Source organism: Pocillopora damicornis, chromosome 7 (genome assembly GCF_964200805.1).
Source record: "Pocillopora damicornis chromosome 7, jaPocDami1.2, whole genome shotgun sequence".
NCBI lineage: Eukaryota > Metazoa > Cnidaria > Anthozoa > Scleractinia > Pocilloporidae > Pocillopora > Pocillopora damicornis.
In genome coordinates, this window is record NC_142676.1 from 3,360,001 (window position 1) to 3,381,556 (window position 21,556).

Sequence of the window (21,556 nt, forward strand, 5' to 3'; positions counted from 1 at the left end):
TACTATTACTACTACTACTACTGAAAATAATACTTATAATGCTAATAATAATAATAATAATACTAGTAATTTATTACTATCATTATTGTTGTAATAGTAACATTGATTTTTTCCAGGAATCAAAAATACACGTTGACCCTTTTGCTTCCAAGATCTCAATGTTAATTATCCTTACCATCATCTACACATTTCTTATTTTTTAATTGATTCTAAAAGATTTCCAAAACTTTCTAGGACCAGAAGCCTTTTTCCAGGACTTTCCAGTTATGCAAATGCCAAAATAAAATTCTGGGACTTTCCAGGTTTTCCAGGACAAGTATGAACACTGTTGATATTTTCATGAAATTAAAGTAATGATTTTGGAATGTCTGGAGAATTACTGGTAATTGACAATAATTTATTGTCATTATTTTTAGGTTAGTCCTGTAAGAAATAATTTTTTTCTTTTCTTTGGGGGGGGAGGGGGGGGGAGAACTTATTCCTAATAAGTATTGCCTCTCTATATTTCCCGCTTGAAATAAAGAAAATGGTTATAAAATGGTTATTATCAATATTTACCAGTATATGTTTACATGCTTACTTGGAAACAGCCTTTCAATGGCATTGATCTCAGCCTCACTGAAGTCCACCATAAAGAAATCAGGGTTCCATGTTGGGTTCCAGTCCTTAATGAGCTGTAGAGCTTCATTAATGGCATCTGCATTTTCCAGCAGAACCACAAAAGAAACAACAACACAGTAATCTACATTGGTTTTCACACACAGAAAGAATGTGGGGAGGGCATAGCGTGAAGTTTTGTATGTTGCATCCAGTAGGCCAATTTCACCACCATACTTAAAAAGCAGCTCTCTTTGCCACTTCGTCTGGTGAACAAGGAGGAGGTTGTTGGATGGATCACCTATACTTATTTTAATTACATCAGTGCTGTCTTCTTCCTTCAGTGACTGTGGTTGTTGATAGGACTCACTATCACTTGTAAGGCAGTAAGGCCTGAAAAAGAAATTATCATCTGGGCTTTCTTCTTTCCACTTCTTGATTTTTAAGTCAAGGTTTTCTTGGTCAATTTGTGAATGTCTGCACACCACTGTGGCACGATACATGTGGTTCCTGACATCCACGGTTGTTGGGAAGAACCGTCTGTTGGTTAGATCTGGAGGCTGTTGGCCTGTGAAAAGTTCCTTCTTTACATAATGATGCAGGTGCCGTTGCATTTCAGAAACACAATTAACACCACTTCCAACAAGCGCATGAATTTTTTTAACTAGTGTCTCATCAATAGGCTGAAGTAGCCCAGCAGTCTGATTACACAACAAGAAAGAAAGAATAATTGCTTTATTATTTATTCATTTAAAAAATTACACAACCTCATCCCCAGGTTTTCTTAGTCAACGGTTCAATAACCTGGAGCCAGCTGCTTTTGATGTCATTGGTTCAATATGAGAAAATTTGTTCCAAATTTGGTCAACAGCAGCTGGTTATGATGAAATATGTGAGTGGTTTTAACCTTTCAGAAACAGGGAAATATTTTGAATTAATAATAATGCAAATTATACCAACATTACTATCGGCAGTCCTCTGGTAGGGCTTTTCAGTAATAGTTACAGAATGTTATAATTACAGAGTACTGAACACTGTACTTTTTAAGAAAATCCATTTAAAAAGTCCATGACAGCATTCCATTAAAACAGTGCCAGTGGAAATCCCTCTCCGATAAAATTGTGATATTATAGTCTTGACATTGAGTTTGAGGAATGAGTGCCAGTGTAGCTAAAAGAAGCTCTACATGTAGTACATTTTATTGGTCTTTTGTTGTGATGTATAATCTTTATTCATTCTTTATATATATTCGACATGACAGTGGAAGCAGCACAGTCTACAGTAGACTGATGATCTGTGTGAAGTTAAGTCACCTTAAATTCCCCACCAAACTTCAGTTTCCTGATTCCAAAAAAAATTTAATTGATGGCCAAGTACTTACCCTCCCCATGGGGTGAAATAAGTGATCCGTAGGTTTAGGAAGTAATATGTAAATACGCTCCTCTGTAGCTATTGTTTGCTTCTTTTCTGACTCTAGGGATGTTCTCAGAATTTTGACATTGTCTCCCTTCTACTCTTTGTGTTCTCTGAAATCTAACGATATAATGTTTTAATTAAAATAATATTTGAAAAATTGGTTTTTAAAATATTCATTCTGTTTCCATTACAGGTAAATTTGTTTCAATTCTGCACAACGAAATGTCCAGGTTGTCTTATTATATGTCCACTTCACCTACATGTAACACAAGGCCCATTAGGATTAAGCACCCTTTATTAGGCTAGTGATCATTCATGTTAATGGTAGTGCCCCCTGAACCCTTATTCAATAATTAAAATAAACTGACCTTATTTTTAGGATACTTGATTATTTTCCTTAGGTGGATCTTTGCTGGACACTCACATTTCTTCGTATCCTGTACTATAAAGCGCTGTTTGGTGTTGTTATAGCAGTGATCAGCATTCTCCTTCTGAAACCGAATAGATTTATTGGATTGTTAGATAGAGCAGTCATATGGGAATAGTCAAGTTATCAATAAACTTAGAAGTAATGAAAAGTATCCTTTAAAATAGTACTTGATTCCTACCTTGTAAACTGCAGTCACAGTGGTCCTTTTTTGCGACTTTGCTTATTTTAACAAATAAAATGTGATATGTCCTTTTACTTGCAAGTGGTAAAAAAGAAAACATTATTGCCTGCTATTAGCCCTGAGGGAGAGGTGAGTGCTCACCAACTTGCTTAGAAAAATCAGTTGGGACTTACCACCTTGTTAGCTTAAGAGCAAATAGGTGAAGGTAAATCAATAACTATGTAATGCCCTACATATGATATCCTCTTTGGGAGTCCTTAAGTAATAATATCATCTTCTTTACATTCTTATTTAGTTAATTATTATGCATGCTTACATCTTTTTGTAGTCTCTTTTGAGCCTCCTTCCTTTTGAGTGCCTTATTTCTGTCTGGCCCATTTTGGCATTCTAAAACTTTGACCCCCACAATTTGGAATGGGATGCCATCAAAACTTAGTCTGCATCCTGTCATCTCCTGTGAGTCAGCCCATTGTATACGGTGGTTCTTAGCATTTTTATCTGCATTTTCTTTTATGTGAGAAGAGGAACCAAGCTAAGTTAGCAATACGATACATGTACACAAACACATACGTACATATGTACACATGGGTGCTTAAAATGGAGGGCCTGAAAATCTAGCCTGCCCCACCCAGATGTAGCCCAAGGACTGGTGTAATGGATGGGGATGCTGGCAGCTGTGTGTCAATAGCACTGAGTAGGGTTTTGACACTTTAAGCTTGATCTTAATTAATTAAGCATTTCTTGCCAACTCTTGCTGCAGGCTCACAGTAAATTGACACTTGAAGCTAAGTTGAATTTTAATTACATGTTAATTTTGAAAGTCTAACTGACCAGGGTAAACCGAAGAATAATGATGTGTACATGTATTCTTAAGATATCAATAATTATTGGAAAAAAGTTAAATCCCTTTTTTTATTTTGATTTATCTATATTTCATGTTAATAACACGATCTCACACGCCCCTGGCTTTAAATACCTATAGTGTCTAAATAAAGTTATACTTCACTTTACTTTACTGTCAGTATCCGCACCCTCAGATACAATATTTTCTAGACTCCCCGATGATCTCTTCTTTGTGGCCTCTTGAACTTCTAATATTTTCTCCATGGCGGATTTACTTATCTGTTGAAATCCAGCTTCTTTGGAATTGTCCATATACTATTAATGATGGTACACATGGCTACTGTGAACGACAAATTCCACACTGCCAGCAAGTGAAATGGTACAACTGCCGCACGCTACGTCTTGATAGTAATATGGTCTCATTGTGCACTCTAAGAGGAGTGCTTCAGCCGACGCTATTCCATACGGATTGTGTGCCGTGGGATTTTTTCAATGGGCTCTTCGGGCCCCTCGCTCTTCGCTTGTGCCCAGTGCCTTCTTTGTTTGTCTATCGGATAGGTTTTCAAATGGTTGATATTTGTTTTATAAGTGCATTGGTGAAAATCTATAAGCATAGGTACTCAGGATTTTAAAGGGATATTTCTGATGGGCGACGAGATGGGGCTTGAAGGACAAGATCGAAAGTTGTCTTGCACTTCTGCTCATGTTCTACGACCGCTTGGAACAACGCTTTGCCACCTCTTAGAATCATAACATCGCACGACATCTGACATAGAACGCTAATCTATGATATTCGATACGTTTTTTGTTTGTTCACCTTTTTCGTCATGAGAATCATTCGCCAAATTTCAGTCGTTTAAAATATGTAGAGTATCAATCAGTGTGCATTAAAGGCTCTTTCCTACTACCTTTTCTCTCTAAAATTGTTATAATCTAAGATTCATGAAGCTACTTATATAGAGCGGTCGGAGTTTGCTCAAGAGATTAATTTGCACGATACGAAAGGACGATATGAAAGCCTATCACCTAAAGCATAAAGATACATCATTAGGCGACTTTATAAAACCTTGAAATAATGCAAATAGCCACTGTGCGTCTGTCAAAATAAGACCAACTACATGCGAAATTTGCTAATCTGAGATTCGATCCGAGCAGCTGTGTTCTAAACACATTTTAGCTTCCTAAACTGATACTTGGTACAACCGTAGGGCGAATAGTTACAGTAGTCCAGTTTGGATAACAGAAAGGCGCGCTCTACAAGTTTAGAGGACTTCTTCTTTGTACATGCGTCAACGAATGCCTTGTTTTGTTTAAAGGCCTTTAATTCAGATTTTGCAAAAATTACTACGCTAAAGAAAACTAGCAGGACGGAAAGGCCGCCTTCATACTCTCCTAATCAATTTACGAAGTATCCCGAATAACCAGTCTGTAAAACAATGGCAGGGGTCGTCTCTGACTGCGTTCTATAGCAGGCTCCTTCTAACTGGATTTTATTTGGACCTGAGAGAGCTCAGCTGGCCATAGGTTGATCACAAAATGTAAAGACTAACTAGAGCCAATCCGTCATGCAATTTGTCATAGTCATATCGAGAAGTTAACTTTTTCATCATTGATAATTTACTTTTGAGGCTGCAGTACGGAATTAACTCGCTTGCGAACTAATCACAACCTGAAGAAACAAAGTGTCGTCTACAATAAAGCGTCTCGAGTTTAGTTTCCCATGAGATATAAATCTTGACCAACTTCATCCTGGGTTTTCTTCTTTTAAAGGCCTTGCAAAGTTTGAAAGATTTTGTTCAAAGAACTCAAGAGTGAAATTTTGTCGTTGGTCGTGAGCTTCCCATTGATCAATCAGTATGAATTTCACTTTCTCATTAAATGGCCAGGGTAATATTGCATCATATTCACCTTTCATTACAACGAGGAACACCGAGAGGTGAGTGTTTATGCCTTCATCGAACCCATTAGGGTAAATAGCTACTCTTAACTGTTTCTTGTTTAACAAGGAATAAGCATTTTTATTAACGATGCTTTGAACTGAAAAACACAACTTGATGGCAGGAAAACAAGGATGCATTTCGTGAATTCACTTTGCTCGTGTTTGACTTTTGTTGTTGGATTTTTACGATTAGTGACATGAATTCATGAAGGCCCTGCTATGATGTTCTCACCTTTTTCTTACAACCCATTTGTGCATATGGACAGGAAATCCAAGTCAGCCGACACTTGTCTTCAATGTGAGTTGCAACCTGAATCATGTCAAAGAAAGGAATAAACATATTATCAAAAGGAATAGGAATCCTCTCTTCTATTGTAGATGTGGGGATTCATTTCGTGAATTCCTTTGTAAAAATAAAGAGTAATGGTACACATTATTTCTGAATTATGTCGCTTATGAACAAACTAGAGAAAGACTTTGAGGTGACTGAGAAATGAATTTTGTTATTTTGCTGAAAAAAGAAACCCATAAAAGTAGGAAAAAGAAGGAAAAATTCCCTTTAACGCTCTGCAAACCAACAAAAATGCTACTCTTCTTTCTCTCTTTGATGAAAACTGTGTGTGTAAGGATACAATTAAAAGTTTCACCTTTTGTCTGGGAATCGTACAACCGCAGTGGTTCGGACAAGTCAGTGGGAGCAGGCGGCACCTTGTGACATGATCCTATAGAAATAAATATTGATAAAAATTTTGGAGTTTAATTTTTACTTCTTGCCGGATCCCCTGCTTTTTTACAATCCTGTCGGGACTCGGCCCGTAGGCTCGTGCGGTCGGTACATATGAATGTTGACTTAAAGCTCTTCTTCGAGGAAAACCCAATTCATCTAAAAAAGTGAAAACCTGAACTCTATGACTACCTCCATTTGGCACTCTGGGTGGGGTTCAAAACAGAAAAAGCATTGAAGGATTCTCCATAGACACTCATTACTTTCGTGTTGTTTTAGATGTCTTCAAAGGACTACTTCGCCACAGTTTTTGTTAGTACACGCCACTTGGTGAAAAGGACAAGATCCCAAATGGACCTGTTCAACAATAAAAGCATAACAGAGAGTTTTAGAAATCTACTCTCTTCTGGTTAGGTTACTAACCACACTGTCTCCATGTCTAATCCTCACCATGTCAGAGCTAGAGTAATATTTTAAGAAGGGGAGTTAGCTTTATTGCAGAAAGTTTACGCTGATTAACATTCAATAAGTGTACCAGTTTTTTACCTCCTTGTTCCTCAGCTCCCCACTCCATTCACAGCCTTCATTTGGACATCTGATTGCCAGCGAGAGGATTCTCCTCTCTGTCGCTTTGTCAGGAAAAATGTCCTAAGAAATAATCAAAGTAACATTATTCCTACGTCACCGAGATCCAGATAGGTCAATTTCTAAGGTGACAATTAACTATAGCACAAGTGTTTTCACTTATAAGAGCTTTTACTAGGAATTATTTAAAAAATAGTAATGTTTTAAGTAAAATACATATGAATAATAAATAAGGCATATTTTTAAGAACAAAAACAAACAAATGGACTGAAGAAAAGAGAACATTTTTCAAAATATTTAATTAAAAATAAAACTTGGGTTTCAGAAAGACTCCAACAAGTCAGACTATTGAGAATGGTCAAGACGTTATAGGCAATAAGAATAATGCGGAATAATGGTTTTTTTTTTACCTTTTAACTCCCAGAAGTGATTACATGTAACTTCACCCTACAATATCCATACACTATCCAACAAACAGGTAACAAGAATACTCAAACTTAACATTTAGAGATGGTCGTCATGATATAACACCACATTCTTGTAACTAAATTACAAGGAAAATGTGTAACAGTTAGATGGGAGAATTAACGATCAGATCTCGGGAGTGAAAGGATTAACTGCATTCAGTAAGCAAATCATTTTAAAATTTTCAGTAGTTAACAAGTTTACATACCCGGTCTGGATCCAGATTCTGTCTGTCTGCCGGGCAGGTTAAAGACTCCTCTTTACTCTGCTGTCTGTGAGAAAATTAAATTATCAAGTGAGTAAGTACATTTAAATGACAAAATGGAAATGAATTTTTGAATATTACAACGGTTTAGGATCTTCAATCCATTTAAAAATGTTGTATGTACTGGAAATATTCTCGTATCCCATCTCAACCAACACTTTTATTTAATTCAATTCAGTCGACGCCGCTTAACAACATTGACAACAACAGTTACTAAATCAACTTCCTTGGCAACATGCAGAAAGTGCAGTATCGAAAAAGGAATTGAAGTGAATAAACACGGAAACAAAGGTACCTGATCATCTGTCCTGTGTCTTAAGAAAAATATTTAGCTCTTAGCTAAAAACATTGTGGCAAGCCGTTGTTAGGAGAGAGAGCATATTTCACTTAATTAACACAATTGTCACGTTTTACAAGGTACATAACATACTTCTATATGTTCATATAATTTGGTAGCCAGGTAATCAAGTCTCGTGTGACGAATGAGGCAAACTGAAACTTTAAGTAACGGGATAAGTCTAGTAGTATCGCATCATTTAAAGCACAAAGTAGTATATTTGAAAAAAAATTCGAACTTTGAACAGTAATCACGAGTACACTATGTAGTTGAACTACAGATTTCCACTTTCGATTCTAAGATAATTTGCTCTTTGGACAAGTGAGTATGAAACCCGTTCATTACCTATAATAATTAGGAAAATGTGTCTTAAAAGTGTTTTTTGTTTCGTTTTAGAGGAATTTGAGCGCATATTTGAAACTAATCGAATGCAATGCTAGAAATTGAAAGATTGCATCATCAAGTAAATTTCTGTAGTGATCATTATCATTGCAATTGGTGTTTTAAGACCATGCAACCAACCACCATTCTCTAATTAGTTAAACTCCGAGTCTGGCAAAGATTGAATTCAGTTGAAACACACTGATGACCTGTCATGAATTCTCTAGGGTGATTAGATCAAGTGAGCAAACGAACAACAATACTGAAAGCTGCTTATCATAAACTCTTACCTTCCAATGTGCTCGTCAAGACATTCTTTGCAATATCTATGGCCACATCTTGTAAGGACTGGTTCCTTTAGCTGTAAATGACATATGGGCATTGAAAATCTTCCTCAAATTCTTTCACAAAGTCCTCGTCGTGGCCTAAGGGAGGGTAGTGTTCATTTGATGTGGATTCCGCCATATTGTAATCCACCTTTTGCATGCAGTGAGAATGAGATGTATTGGAAAATATCATAGAGAGGCTTCAAACTATTTGCAAGAAAAAAAGAGAACTGTTTGGAATTTTGGCGTGCTTGTGATTCTGAACATAATGAGCAAGCACATTTCTATCAAGAATAAGAACCATAAGTCGGAAACCTGACTTGTAAGCTTGGTCGTATCCGCCTTTAGTTTCCGTCTGATAAGTGTTCTCGACGCATAATTCTGTTTATTTTACCTTACCTGGGGAAATTTTAAACTGGAAGGATGTGGATTGATGTATGTAGAATGAATATCATGTATTTAACTGCACCTAGCTGTATAACATTGGCTGCGAACTTCAGATTGTACATTCAAGACAAAGTTGAAAGTCTCACAATTTCACTTGGGAGTGAACGACCACAGTTGTTTGGACAAGTTACTGGAAACTTGCTGCACTGTTCAATGTGTTCCTACAAATAAGAATCCATGAACACAGTTAGGAAAGCATAAATTATATTCACTATTCATCGTGGGTTTTATACATGAATTCTTTATAATTTAAGTCATTTCAGAGAGAGAGAGAGAGAACCCTTAAAGCATTAATGAAGCATATTTACAAGTAAACGTAAATATGTATTTAAAAAATAACCAAAGAGGGGGAAAAATGGGTTTAATACATGAACTCTTTAAGTCTTTTCAGAGAGAGAACCTTTAAAGCATTAAAAGCCAAATTAAAAACACCTTAACAAGCAAATCAGTTCTAACGTTTAAAATGTTCGACGAACAAGTTAAGGACTGTCTTTTACCTCGCTGCTTGTAGATAATTTAATTAGAAAGAATATTCCATTTGGTCAAAACAAGAGAAAATAATGGCCCATTATTTTCTCTTAATTGGTGAGAGATCTTCCTTGTTTGTAGGTTTTTGCATATACTGCAAGTATGTGATTGTTTTTGGAGTGGTTATATCTTTGAAAACGGATCTAACGGAAGAGACAATATTTACTCGAGTTTTAGTTTCATTGACTTAAAAATGACAGCGATCACTATCATAATACGCGATCAAATAATTTGAATTCCGCTTTCTATTCCAAAACAACGAAATCTTTGAGGAAATCAATTCTGAAGACGATCACATCGATAAACATTTATTAAGATGCATCGTGCAAAGCAATTGCGGAAGCGAAGTACATATTTAACGAACAGATTTAAACTAATCGAGTGCAAAGTCAGAAAAATGCGATTGCATTATTGTGTAAATTATCAGGGTGGCCATTACCATTACATCTAGTTTTTACGAACGTAAAACCGATGCTTTTCTCCTTAGTAAGAAGACCTCGAGCTCCACTCTTCTCACGTGGATCTAATGGAAAATATTCGCTACGAACTTACAGAAGAAGTTTCACATATAAATATAACATAGTAGATCAAACGAGCCGATGAAGCTCCATATTAAGTGATGTTTATTATTTACTCATACGTTCTAATATGCTTGTTAAGGCATTCTTTGCATCATCTGTGGCCGCATCTCATCTGAAATGGTTCCTTAAGTGGCAAATAACATATCAGGCACTAAAAATCTTTGGCGACTGCTTCCACAAAGGAGGATAATATAAATTTTATGTGAATTCCACCGTATTCAGCAGCAGCCCGAGCTGCTAGAACTTAGTTGTGATGAAATATACAAAAATGTGACCAATGATTCAAAATGCCAATCAAACACAATCAGCCAATCATCTGGTCTTAAAAATGCTGCCCTCGGCCAACGGCCTCGGGCAGTATTTTCAAGACCTCGGTCACAGTTTTTCACCATACGGACCTCCCAGCCGGCAAATAACATATATTTCTTTGCAGCTGCAATAAATTTTTTCAAGTTAGGTGACCATTCGCCCACAGTAAGTTAGTAAAATAAACCTGGCTCCGATCATTCGTCTGTGTAAGCATTTATGTTCTTTAATATAATGTCTCTTTCACCAAAGAGCGACAAAGTTCGAGTTTTCATTTGCAATGCAAATCTGGACTTCACTTGAATCAGCAGCTGGTAATGGAGCCTAGTTTAGTAAAGGAAATTCGCCCAAAAGTCCTCGATAGGATTGCAATTTTGCAGTCGCAAAAAGCTACAGCTCTGGAAAGTTTCATCGAAAAATCCTTAATCTAACATTTCCATTTGCGAGCTTAGACCTGAAAGTTTGGAGATTCTATTGGAATGTTTAATCAATCAGTCACGTGTGACCAGTAACTTTGTCACCAACTTCGAGGTGGCGTTGATAAAGCAGCTTTGGCAATGTTCCGTGCTTAGCCGTACCCTACGTGTAGCCGTCCCCTTCCCCCCAACCTTGGGGGGTGGGGGGGAGAATACAGCTACACGTAGGCTACTCGACTGGCTTGCCACGCATTCGTCTCGATAGCGTTTAGCTGCTATTCGAGATCAGTATAGGCGCGTAATTGCTGCTCAGATCGAAGAGAAACCGGAACCCAAATAGGTCAAATAGTAAAAAAACAGAAAACTGCATCTGATATCTAATCCGAAAACCCGCTAAAACCGTAAACCAAATGCTGAACGACGGAAAAACCGCAAAACCGAAAATCCCAATGCCCCCCTCTTATATCTTATACGCGATGTGTATACATTTTATGTTGCATGCATGAGTTCGCATCAATTGGCGTTTATTTAAGCTTGTAATAATTTTTAGAGTAAATATTCCATGTGATTCCATACGATGTGAAGTTCTGCGTCTGTCATTATTTGGCGCGAAGTTTGAGGCCGTATGGGTCAAAACTTGTCCTAGGCGGCTCCTTATGGGCATACCTTCAATTAATTGTTGGAACTGTTCACCATCAGCTGAGTGCAACCAATTGTTTGATTTTGAACTACTTGTACGAGTTGCTATCAAAAATTGGAGGCCTTTCTCCTGACTGTAGGCTCATTCTTTTGGGGGATTTCAACAAGCTGAACGGCTCTCGTTCTGATGGTAAACAGTTCCATTAAATCGACCTGTTTCAAACTCATGGACAGAGTAATTGGACCCAGCTTTTATCAATCTTAACGCATTTTATGATTTGCCCAGAATGTTTCCTCCCATTTGGCTCTCTGGTCACGATACTGCAGAGCTACAACCTAAGGCTAAATGGGATTATCAGATGAATAAAATCCGGTTGAAATCAAGTGACCTGCAGCCAGCAAATCGTCTGGCTATACGGTCTTATCGCGACCGAGTCGAACTTGATATAGTCGCCTGGTAGAATGCAAAGATTCGTGTGAGGAGAAAACACCCGCACTTGAGACTATAATCAAAATAGGTTTGTATATTTTGCTTCCCCTTAAAACTAAGACGGTCATTGCCAACGAGCCTCCATGGATCAACAATCAACTAAAATTTTTAATTCACGAGCGCTAAGCAGCCCTTGCTCCGTGGTACACCTTTTGCTCTTCATTTCCGCAAAATGTACATTCATTTACGTCAGCAGTTGAAACTCTACGGCAAATATACATTCATTAGCACTTCCGTGAACTTCATTAACGCGAACGAACTTTCATTAACGCTGTTTGCATATGTATTAACATTCAATAGCATCAACGGATGAACAATTGTATCTTTGGACAATCAAACATAACAAATATACTTTCAATCTCGCGCAATGGTTGATCATTAACACCAATAGAAAATCAATTGCACAGTATGACAATCAATTGCTTATTAGAGACATACAACAATACAATTTGCATAGAGACGCACAATCAATTGCTCCTTTATACAATCGTTTATTCAAAATGGTCAATCATTCACGGGAACTGACAAACATAGGTGTTTTTCGAATCACCATAAGAATAAAAAAATATTCATCAGTGTCATTTATCTTTATGAATGCTTGTCAATAAATGCAATTGTTTGTTGGTTGGTGTTATTGAAGTATATTTTGATGTAAATGACTATAAAGTTCCCGCTCAAAATGTCTGAGCGCGCATTAATGATGTCGCCTTACCAGCTCAGAGAGGAAAACAAAAGACTAGGAAGCAGCCGGAAATGAAGAAATATAAGAAAACATAAGTATACAACACTCTATGACTTTATGATACATTCACTGTTCGGCCATTGCTGTGCAGTTTGGGATAGCTGCGGAAAAACAGATCGGGACTACCAGACAGGCTGCATCTATGAGCACCTCATATCATTGACGGGCGTAAATAAGAAAATACTGACAGGCAGCACTTATAGCTGGCCCTCCTTAGAAAACTGCAAAGGTGCAAAGGCGTGGAATAATTTTATTAACCACAAAACATAACTTCACAGCCTAATTTTTAAGAAATTTGTTAAACTTCATTTATGTAATTGATGTAATATACTTTGTAATGTAATATACATCGAATATCTTGTGTATAAATTGTAATTTGTGTTGTGGGCTCCTTTCGTATTCTGTATTTCTAAATAAATTTTGTTTTACTTGTATGTCCTAAGCAGGTCCCCATTCAAACCAGCTTGAAGCTGAACTGGCCCAGTCTACATAAATATCGCTGATAAATACATAAATAAATTAGCCTTTGGCGATCTAATCAAAAGCTGCCATTTTTCCACATTTACGGCAATCATATATCTTCCAGCCTGGCATTATTTGGAAAGCACATTTTGATGAGTAACCGGTACGATTATTTCTACAAAAAAACTTTTGACATGCAACTTTTTCATCTTCAGTAGGATAACTTTTGATTTATGTGCCTTATTTAGTTGTATCTTAAATTGAAAGAAAGTAGAAAGATAGAGAGATGTATCGACGATGATTACCATTAATTGATATCATTCCTAAACATTGAATGATCAAACTTTAGTCTGTATTTTAAGGCAGAACTGAAAGTCTTACCATTTCTCTGTGAAGGTAACGACCACAGCTGTTTGGAAAAGTAACTGGAAATTTGCTGCACTGCACAGGAATGTATGCGGTCCGTTGCTCGTCAGTCTCTGTGTTTTCCTTTCCTTTTTCTTTTCCTTTCGGGACTAAGGCTCTTAGTGTTTTATTTTGTTAGTTAAATGAAGGCTTGTGCGTTAAGTATAATTATGGAGATGTTGCCTTTTAGATCATAATTTCATGAAAGTTTTTCTTGAGTATATTGCCTTTTGATTGAAGCTATGTTCCTCATTCTTATTACTTGAAATGTTACAATTTCCTGGTTATGGGTATGACGCATGTGAAAATGGTGTATATTTCTCCGGGCAAAGCGTTCATGCTCTGATTTTCCTCGGATGAAAAGATAGTAAAAATGGGCTCTTGAGCAGTGATGGGATTGATCTGTACATCGTGGGAAATTTCGGAGTTGGTTGTCATGACGTACCGCAAGTATAACTGCTGCTGCTGGTAATTCTTGCAAGGGTTTGGCCACTTGCGGTTCTTTCGCTTCCTTTCCTGTAGTGTACCCAGTTAATGTTTTAACCTTTGTTATTAAGTTCTCGCTTGGTGTCATATAATTGCCAGTCTTGTTGCTGATTAGAAACGTTCTTAAAAGAGGATACGGACACTTGAATTATAAACACCTGTTCGGATCCCGTCACAGAGACTCAAAACACTGGCAGTTGCGTGACGTTTACTCAAAAGTTATCCACGCAGAGAACTACTAACAACCATGCATATTCTGTCGAAAATTTGACTACACTTTGGTCTTTTCAGCTTCTGCTATTTTTCAGCTTCTGGCATAAATGGGCTCTTTTCAGAATTATTAGTTGCCTCGATTGAATGAAATTCACAAAGATTAAATGCCTCTTACTAACCGCGTTCGAGCTTCATGCTAAGCCCGGGCCATAAGTCCGAGTGGAAAAAAACGAGTTTCCGTAACTCACGGTGCCGATCAAGAACATGCGGTTATTATGGTATCTTTCATGTCTCTGGGCTCAAATTAACTCTTCTACTTCGAAATTCCGTGAGTGACCAAGAAAGAATTTCTCTGGTGTTAAAGGGTTAAGGGGGAAGATTTCATTTCAAACAAGGGTTTAAACTTACCGGGCAGTATAGTGAAGTACGGCCTGATCAATTCGGAACAAGTATAGCGCACAAAATAATCCAGAGATATGAATAGATGATTATTATTATTATTCAACTGCACAAAGTAGAGAACAAATAATTCGCGAATAGAGTAAAAATATCCTGCGAGATTGTGTTGTCATTTGAACAGTACATTATTTTGTACACAATGTAAAAAAGACTTTTGCGACCAGTTGGCTGCGCGCGCTACGCTTCTCTATCTGCTTTTCTTTTCCTACCTTATGAAAAAAAGCAGTTGGGGAATAAGTAACTTTTTAGACGTCTTAGTGTGTAATATCAGTGAGTATTTTTGTGAGTTGAAAACGTTTCTTGTGATAACTGCAGAGACGCCTTGAAAGGAGCGCATAAAATGTAATCTATTTTACGAAACAGTACTAAACTCGTCTGTCTATGATTTCACATGTCGTGGCTTTGTAACTACGCTACCTCAAAAAGGGAAACAAAAAACAAATATTTTTCAATTTTTAAGAAGCAATGATCGGGTCTGAGGCTTGAAACAACTTAGTAAATTTCCACTGTTTCACTCAGGCCGTGCCAAAGAAATAAATTGAACTGCCTTCTTGTTTTAACAAGTTCATCACCGATCGACAAGCTCATGTTATAACTCTTGTCCGCTCTTTTCGCGGCCCAAAAAGGTATGTGTGGTCCTGATAAGGGAAAATTCATGTAACATTGCAGCCTCAGAATTATTTCATGAACGAAACTTTTTTCACGGCCCAGCAAATAGCGAGAGGATTTAATAATATAGACAAGAAGTGATACCAGTGAAAACTTTATTCTTGCGGCGCTATCGCCATAGGAATGGCGCATTACATACATTTATTTAAAATGATACAACCAGCATTAAAATCTATTTACGAAAAGAAAAAGGTCATCAAAACTAAGGTTCATTCACAATTATTCACAATATCTCGAAAAGAAAAAAAAGCTGCTCACATAACATTCCCAGAAGCCCTCGTTTTTCCAGTAAAGCTTTGTGCGGAGAGCGAAATACAAGTGGCAGTTAAGATAACTTCAAAGTACATACATTAAGTGCATAATCTTTGTCGGTCTCTGAGAAAGAGCTCGGCTGACTAACTGTCAAGAGATCTCAGTAATCCTGAGTACAAAACGGCGATTTTGATTTTGATTTTTGAACGTATTATCTAGGAGTTGAATCATTCAGCAACTTGTAAATTATTAAGCGAACCTTAAAAAATCGATAATTGGTCAATGAAGCCTATTGGAATAGGACCGCTAATCTGAGATTCGATTTCTTTTTTTTAAGCCCGTAAAACATATTTTGCTAATTTTTATCTCGCTAAAGGAACCTGACGAGGCCGCTAAAGGCAGCCCCTGCACTCTACATATCTTAAATGTTATCACTAGAAGTATACCAATTAGCTACCACTCTCTGAAACAAGGGTTCTTCCGCAGCAAGACAAGAGTTGAGAGGATGATTCGAAACTATCATGGCTTCATGTCATCCACAGTTAGTCCTTATTTATTTGGGTTCATTGGAGACAGAAAAACAATTGGCTTTCTGATGCTATCAATTAGGTAACAACATTAATAAGCTGAAAATTGAGTCAAATGTTCGTGGAAAATTAGAAACGATTTGTGAGAGTCCACTCTTGGGGCAATTTTTCAAAATTTTATCGAGAATGTAGCCTTGTAGTTTTCTTAACCTTCAAGACTGGAGTTCGTATTAGATGGTGAACTAATCTCAACCTGAAGAAACAATGTCTTATCCACTATGTAGCGGCGCGAATGAAGTTTTAAATGAGATATAAAATTTAGAAGACCCCATCCCTTGTTTTCTTCTGTCTTAGGCCTTGCAAAGCTCGGAATCTTTTTCCCAACGATCTCACCAGTCTCGTTTTCCCGTTGGTCTGGATCATCCTGTTGATCAATTAATGTGAACTTCACTTTCTTATTGAAGGGCCAGCGTAAAATTGCGTCATATTCACCTTTCATTACAACAATGAACACCGAAAGGTGCGTGTTTTTGTCATTTCCAAACCCATTAGGGCAAACAACAACTCTTAACTTATAGCCAAAACTTTCTGTTTCACTTTTGGTGTAGAATGGATCACCGGCTATTTCATCTTTTCCTCCGTTTTTGGCTTCTTTCAGAATCTCGCTGAAACTGTCAATCCGCCAAAGAAACACATTGTTATGTTTTACGCTCGACAACCTTAGCAGTTCTATGGCATTTTGCAACTCAACTCTTGTCTCATTTAACAAAGCTTCTGTCTTCTTCAATTTATCTTTTGTGTTATTCAGCTCATCTTCTGTTTTATTTAACTTATCTTTTGTGTTATTCAGCTCATCTTCTGTTTTATTTAACTTGTCTTCGGTGTTGTTTAATTTAATACAAACTAAATCAAGATGGATTCTTGTTGCTGATTCGAGGTGATACTCCATTTCTTGACGTTGGACCTTTATTTTAAATTTATACTTCAATTACCAGAAATTATACATACCTCTAACTAAGCCCTTAGCTTAAACAGCGAGTTCGATTTAGCGTTATTTTTGATAACGGTATCACGTGATCTTCAACACACTCGTCAGAATCTTTTCTGTTGGTTGTATTTCCTACAACTTTCGACTTGAAAGGTCATTTATTACATGAATGCCTCCATAAATGTACGAGATCAATTTATTAATGATATACATAAAAAAAATATTCAGTTCTGATTGGTTAAGATAAATGCAGTCTTCAGGTAATTCAATGCAGAATAGGGTTAATTCAGTGCAAAGAAGTAATAAACCAGACATTCATTCATTCGTCAATAATCAAAGAAATTCACAGATAGCCCATGAAATGTGAGCCTTGGATGTTGCAACATTTGGATACGCTTAAAATTTGTGAGCGAAACAATGGCTGGTGTTTTATGTAGGTTTTCTTTCGCCACCGCAACAATAATACAGCAGCTGAAAAACAGCTCTAGCAACGAAAGCACTGTAAAAAGCACTGCTTTTGGGTTGTCGGTTTGGAAAAAGTGGTGTTTGGAGAAGGAAATTGCCAAGGAAATCGAAAATTACGAGCCGACCCAACTTTACTCTGGTGATTCTACGCCGAAATTAAAAGCAAACATAGTTAAACCTCACAAACGACGATTCCATTCCATCGAAAGTGATTCAGATACAGACTGAATAATTCCTTGAACTGTTTAGCCGGACCTTGAACTTTTTTGCGCCATAAAGATGTGAAGATATCATTGTATCTTACTGTTTTGATCTAACGCGGGTTTGAATAAACTATTTTTGCCACTGATGCCAGCACTTTCGGCTTCTTTTCGTATTTTTTTATGTATATTATTAATACGTAATCACAAGATTTTTCTCGTGCAATTTGGAATAAATCAGTACTTTTTAATTTACTCGTGCTTATTTATTCTAAATTGCATTCGAAATCATTTGCTTTGTGAAGGGATTGGCTATTAGCGGCAGATATTGGTTTATCCACCTTACCCGCCAGAAACTGTCTGCTTCATTTCGTAGCTGCTGGGAACATTTTGTGTCACAAAAAACTAGCTTCCAGAATTCGTCTTGACATTATCAAATACGAAGCATACCACGATGGAATATAAGGTTATAAGGTGTATGCGTTTCTCTGGGCCTGTCGTATTAATTTCTCACCTTTGTAGTACAACCCATTCCTTCATGGGGACAGGAAATTATGGTCAGCGGACACTCATCTTTAGTGTGATTCGAAACCTGCATCACATGAAATAAAGGACTAAAATAAAGAGGAATGGCGCGCACCAAAATCTGTTAGTGGAAAAGAGTGCTGAAGGGGTGGCGGGACTAAACTTGAGCGTCATGTTAAGTTCTACAGCCTCTTCTCTGCAGATGCCACTTTTCGCTTATCTGCCATTTTCGAGTGGGAATCGAATCTAATGAATAGAACTGTGGCATTGTTTGGAATCCATCGTATGAAGTCAAGTGATTGACGTAGATGCAAGTGTGGATAAAGAAATTCAAAATCAATCGATGATCGCCGGTTACTGTCGCTAGAACACCACAGTGAGGTTCTCATAACAATTTTATGTAGCTCTCCTTTACCGTTTTGCGTTTTTCAATGACTTATAGCATGGAGTAGGCTGAAAAAAGAATGAATGCGGCCTGTAAAAGTGGTTTGTTGTTTTTCAGTGAGAATGAGATGTAACGGGGAAATAACATGAGAGGCTTTAAATAAAGCAAAAGAGGAGTTGTTTGGCATTTTTCTCTCTTCAATATTGTGTGCCTGTGATTATGAATCTAATTAAAGAAAACTTTGATTAAGAATCAGTAAGAACCATTGGTCAGAAATTTTTATAGCTGTTAGGCATCCGCCTGTATATCCGTCGGAAATGTTCTTACGATTCATAATTTTGAATGTTTTAAATTATCTCAGGAAATTTTCAATTAAAAAGATGTAATTTGATGTTTGAAAGAAAACTATCATATATCAAAGCTGCATCTAGTCGCAAAAGATTTGCTGCAAGCTTCAGGGCCCAGTTGTATAGAGGGCGGATAACCCTATCAAACGGATAAATCGCTATCCAGCGGATAAGTGAAAGAAAAACGTATGGTGTTATCCGCTGGATAGAGTTTTATACAGCGGATAGCGCTATCCAACCTTTGAACAACCAGGGCCAGATTGTATATCACATATAAAGCTGAAAGTCTCACCATGTCCCTTGGAATTGAACGACCACAGCTGTTTGGACAAGTTACTGGGAACTTGCTGCACTGTCTAATATGGCTCTACGAAAAGAAAAATCAAAGAAACACAGGAATGTAGAAGTTTGATTTTATTACGTTTCCTTTTTCAATCAATTTCCGTTAGGTGTCGGGCTGTAAAGAGTCTCAATGGGGTTAACCGTTAAGTACCCAAAATTTTTAACCAATAGCCGTAAAAGCCATAACCTCATTGAGACCTTTAAAAATCGAAAATATATTTTGTTATCTATATACTCTAATTCCTATTCCATTTTAAGGGTCTCAGTTTTTCCACCGAAACATTAAAAGATTTCCTGGCAAGAGGTGTATTATTTTTCTCGGATTCCTCCACTATTACAATGCTTACTTGCATCATGTAGTCTGGGTGGGGCTCCGTGCAGTATGTACATTGAAGAATTCTCCATAGACACACATTATTTTCGTGCTGCGTAAGATGTCTTCTCTGGACTTTTTCGTGACAGTTCTTGTTAGCACACGCTACTTGCTGAAAAGGGCAGGATTCCAAGTGGTTCTGTTCAACAAATAAAACCAAAAAAACTTTAAAGGGGTAAGTTTCTAAAGAAACTGTGGTGCTGCGTCGGTGGGAGAGTATAGCAGGTAATTTAGTGTTAACAACTGGGTTGAAAACGTAAATGAGCCACCGTAAAGGGTAAAAAAGGTGACGTTTCGAGCGTTATCCCTTCGTCAGAGCGATTGAATCTGACGAAGAGCTAACGCTCGAAACGTCAGCTTTTTACCCTTTACTGTGGCTCATTTACGTTTTCAACCCAGTTGTTAACACTAAATTACCTGCAAAACAACTTTAGTTTGGGCATTGGTTCCTTGCTCGCCTTAATCATGAGAAGTTAAAAATTATCAAGCCCATCGTCATGTAGGAACTTGAGCTATGTCTGCGGCTTATTTCAACAGACGAAAATATTGACTTATGCTGATACAGTTGTTTATTGACATTTATCGAAATATGCGTTAGTTTCACCTCCTTGTTCCTCAGCTCCCCAGTCCATTCACAGCCATCATTTGGACATCTGATCGCCATAGAGAGAACCCTCCTTTCTGTTGCTTTATCAGGGAAAATGTCCTCAGAAATAATCACAGTAATATTATTCTTACGTCACCAAGATCCAGATAGGTCAATTTATAAAGTGACAATTGTTTTCTCTTCATAAGAGCCATTACTAGGTAGTAAAAATAAGTAAGGTATATTTCAAGAACAGAAAGCGAATTATTATTTAATTTTCAGAAGTTAAAAAGTTTACTTACCAGGTCTGGGTCCAGATTCTCTCTGTCTGTTGGGCAGGTTAAAGACTCCTCTTTACTTTTCTGCCTGAGAGAAAATTAAATCATTATGAATGGTAAAGAAACAAGTAAGTAAGTAAGTAAGTAAGTAAGTAAGTAAGTAAGTAAGTAAGTAAGTAAGTAAGTAAGTAAGTAAGTAAGTAAGGAAGTAAGCAAGCAAGCAAATACGTACTGCAATTATTCTCATACCCCATCTCAACCAACACTTTTATCTAATTCAATACAGTCGACGCCACTTAACAACATTGACAACAACCGTTGCTAAATCAACTTCCACTGTAGCACACAGAAACTACAATATCGAAACAAAAATATTGAATTGGATAAACACGGAAACGAAGGTACTCGATCATTAGTTCTGTTGTGTCTTTAGAAAAATATTTGCCCGTCGCTACAAACAGTGTGCCAAGCCCTTGCTGGAACTTTTCCGAGCAAGTATATTTTATTGCGCTGGCACAATTTACAAGGTACATAAGATAGTTCTGTAAATTCATGTAATTCAATGGCCGAGTTATTAACTTGTGGATGAAATTGATGTTTAAGATCATGCAACCAAGAACCACCCTCTAATTAGATGGACTTTGACTTTAGCAGCGATTTAATTCAGTTGAAATCCCTGATGACCTGTCATAAATTCTCTAGGGTGATTAGATCAAGTGAGCAAACGGACAACAATACTGAAAGCTGCTTGTCATAAACTCTTACCTTCCAATGTGCTCGTCAAGACATTCTTTGCAATATCTGTGGCCACACCTAGTAAGAACTGGCTCCTTTAGCGGTAAATGACATATGGGGCATTGAAAATCTTCTTCAACTTCTTTCACAAAGTCCTCTTCGTAGCCCGAAGGAGGGCAGTGGTCACTTGATGTGGATTCCGCCATTTTGAAATCTACCTG

General features: G+C 37.2%; 3 protein-coding genes across 4 annotated transcripts in view; all 3 read right to left on the reverse strand.

Annotated features, from left to right (window-relative positions):
* Positions 1 to 3,080, reverse strand: part of LOC149042081 (uncharacterized) — a 4,854-nt gene extending 1,774 nt beyond the window's left edge. Inside the window, exons 1-4 of one of the 2 annotated variants that reach the window (XM_089211528.1) lie at positions 2,941 to 3,078; positions 2,622 to 2,698; positions 2,438 to 2,504; positions 581 to 2,130 (exon numbers count right to left, since the gene is read on the reverse strand). In XM_089211528.1, the coding sequence (XP_089067654.1) occupies positions 581 to 1,211 (631 nt within the window). In that variant the 5' untranslated portion in view covers positions 1,212 to 2,130; positions 2,438 to 2,504; positions 2,622 to 2,698; positions 2,941 to 3,078. Of the gene's footprint in view, positions 1 to 580; positions 2,131 to 2,437; positions 2,505 to 2,621; positions 2,699 to 2,940 lie in introns of both variants that reach the window. The other variant, XM_089211527.1, reaches the window with a different exon arrangement.
* A 1,858-nt stretch (positions 3,081 to 4,938) lies between these two features.
* On the reverse strand, positions 4,939 to 14,079 carry LOC149042082 (TNF receptor-associated factor 5-like). The gene is made up of 8 exons (XM_089212115.1): positions 13,951 to 14,079; positions 9,023 to 9,097; positions 8,454 to 8,524; positions 7,389 to 7,452; positions 6,677 to 6,778; positions 6,054 to 6,128; positions 5,639 to 5,716; positions 4,939 to 5,460 (listed from the first exon to the last, which is right to left on the reverse strand). Exons 1-8 carry the CDS (start codon positions 14,077 to 14,079, stop codon positions 5,212 to 5,214), a joined length of 843 nt encoding a protein of 280 aa, XP_089068241.1. The 3' UTR covers positions 4,939 to 5,211.
* A 1,338-nt stretch (positions 14,080 to 15,417) lies between these two features.
* LOC149042083 (TNF receptor-associated factor 4-like) lies at positions 15,418 to 21,541 on the reverse strand. The gene is made up of 7 exons (XM_089211508.1): positions 21,366 to 21,541; positions 20,625 to 20,688; positions 20,341 to 20,442; positions 19,711 to 19,875; positions 19,314 to 19,388; positions 18,279 to 18,356; positions 15,418 to 17,075 (listed from the first exon to the last, which is right to left on the reverse strand). The coding sequence occupies exons 1-7, from the start codon at positions 21,539 to 21,541 to the stop codon at positions 16,317 to 16,319; spliced, it is 1,419 nt and encodes a 472-aa protein (XP_089067634.1). The 3' UTR covers positions 15,418 to 16,316.
* Positions 21,542 to 21,556: the final 15 nt, after the last annotated feature.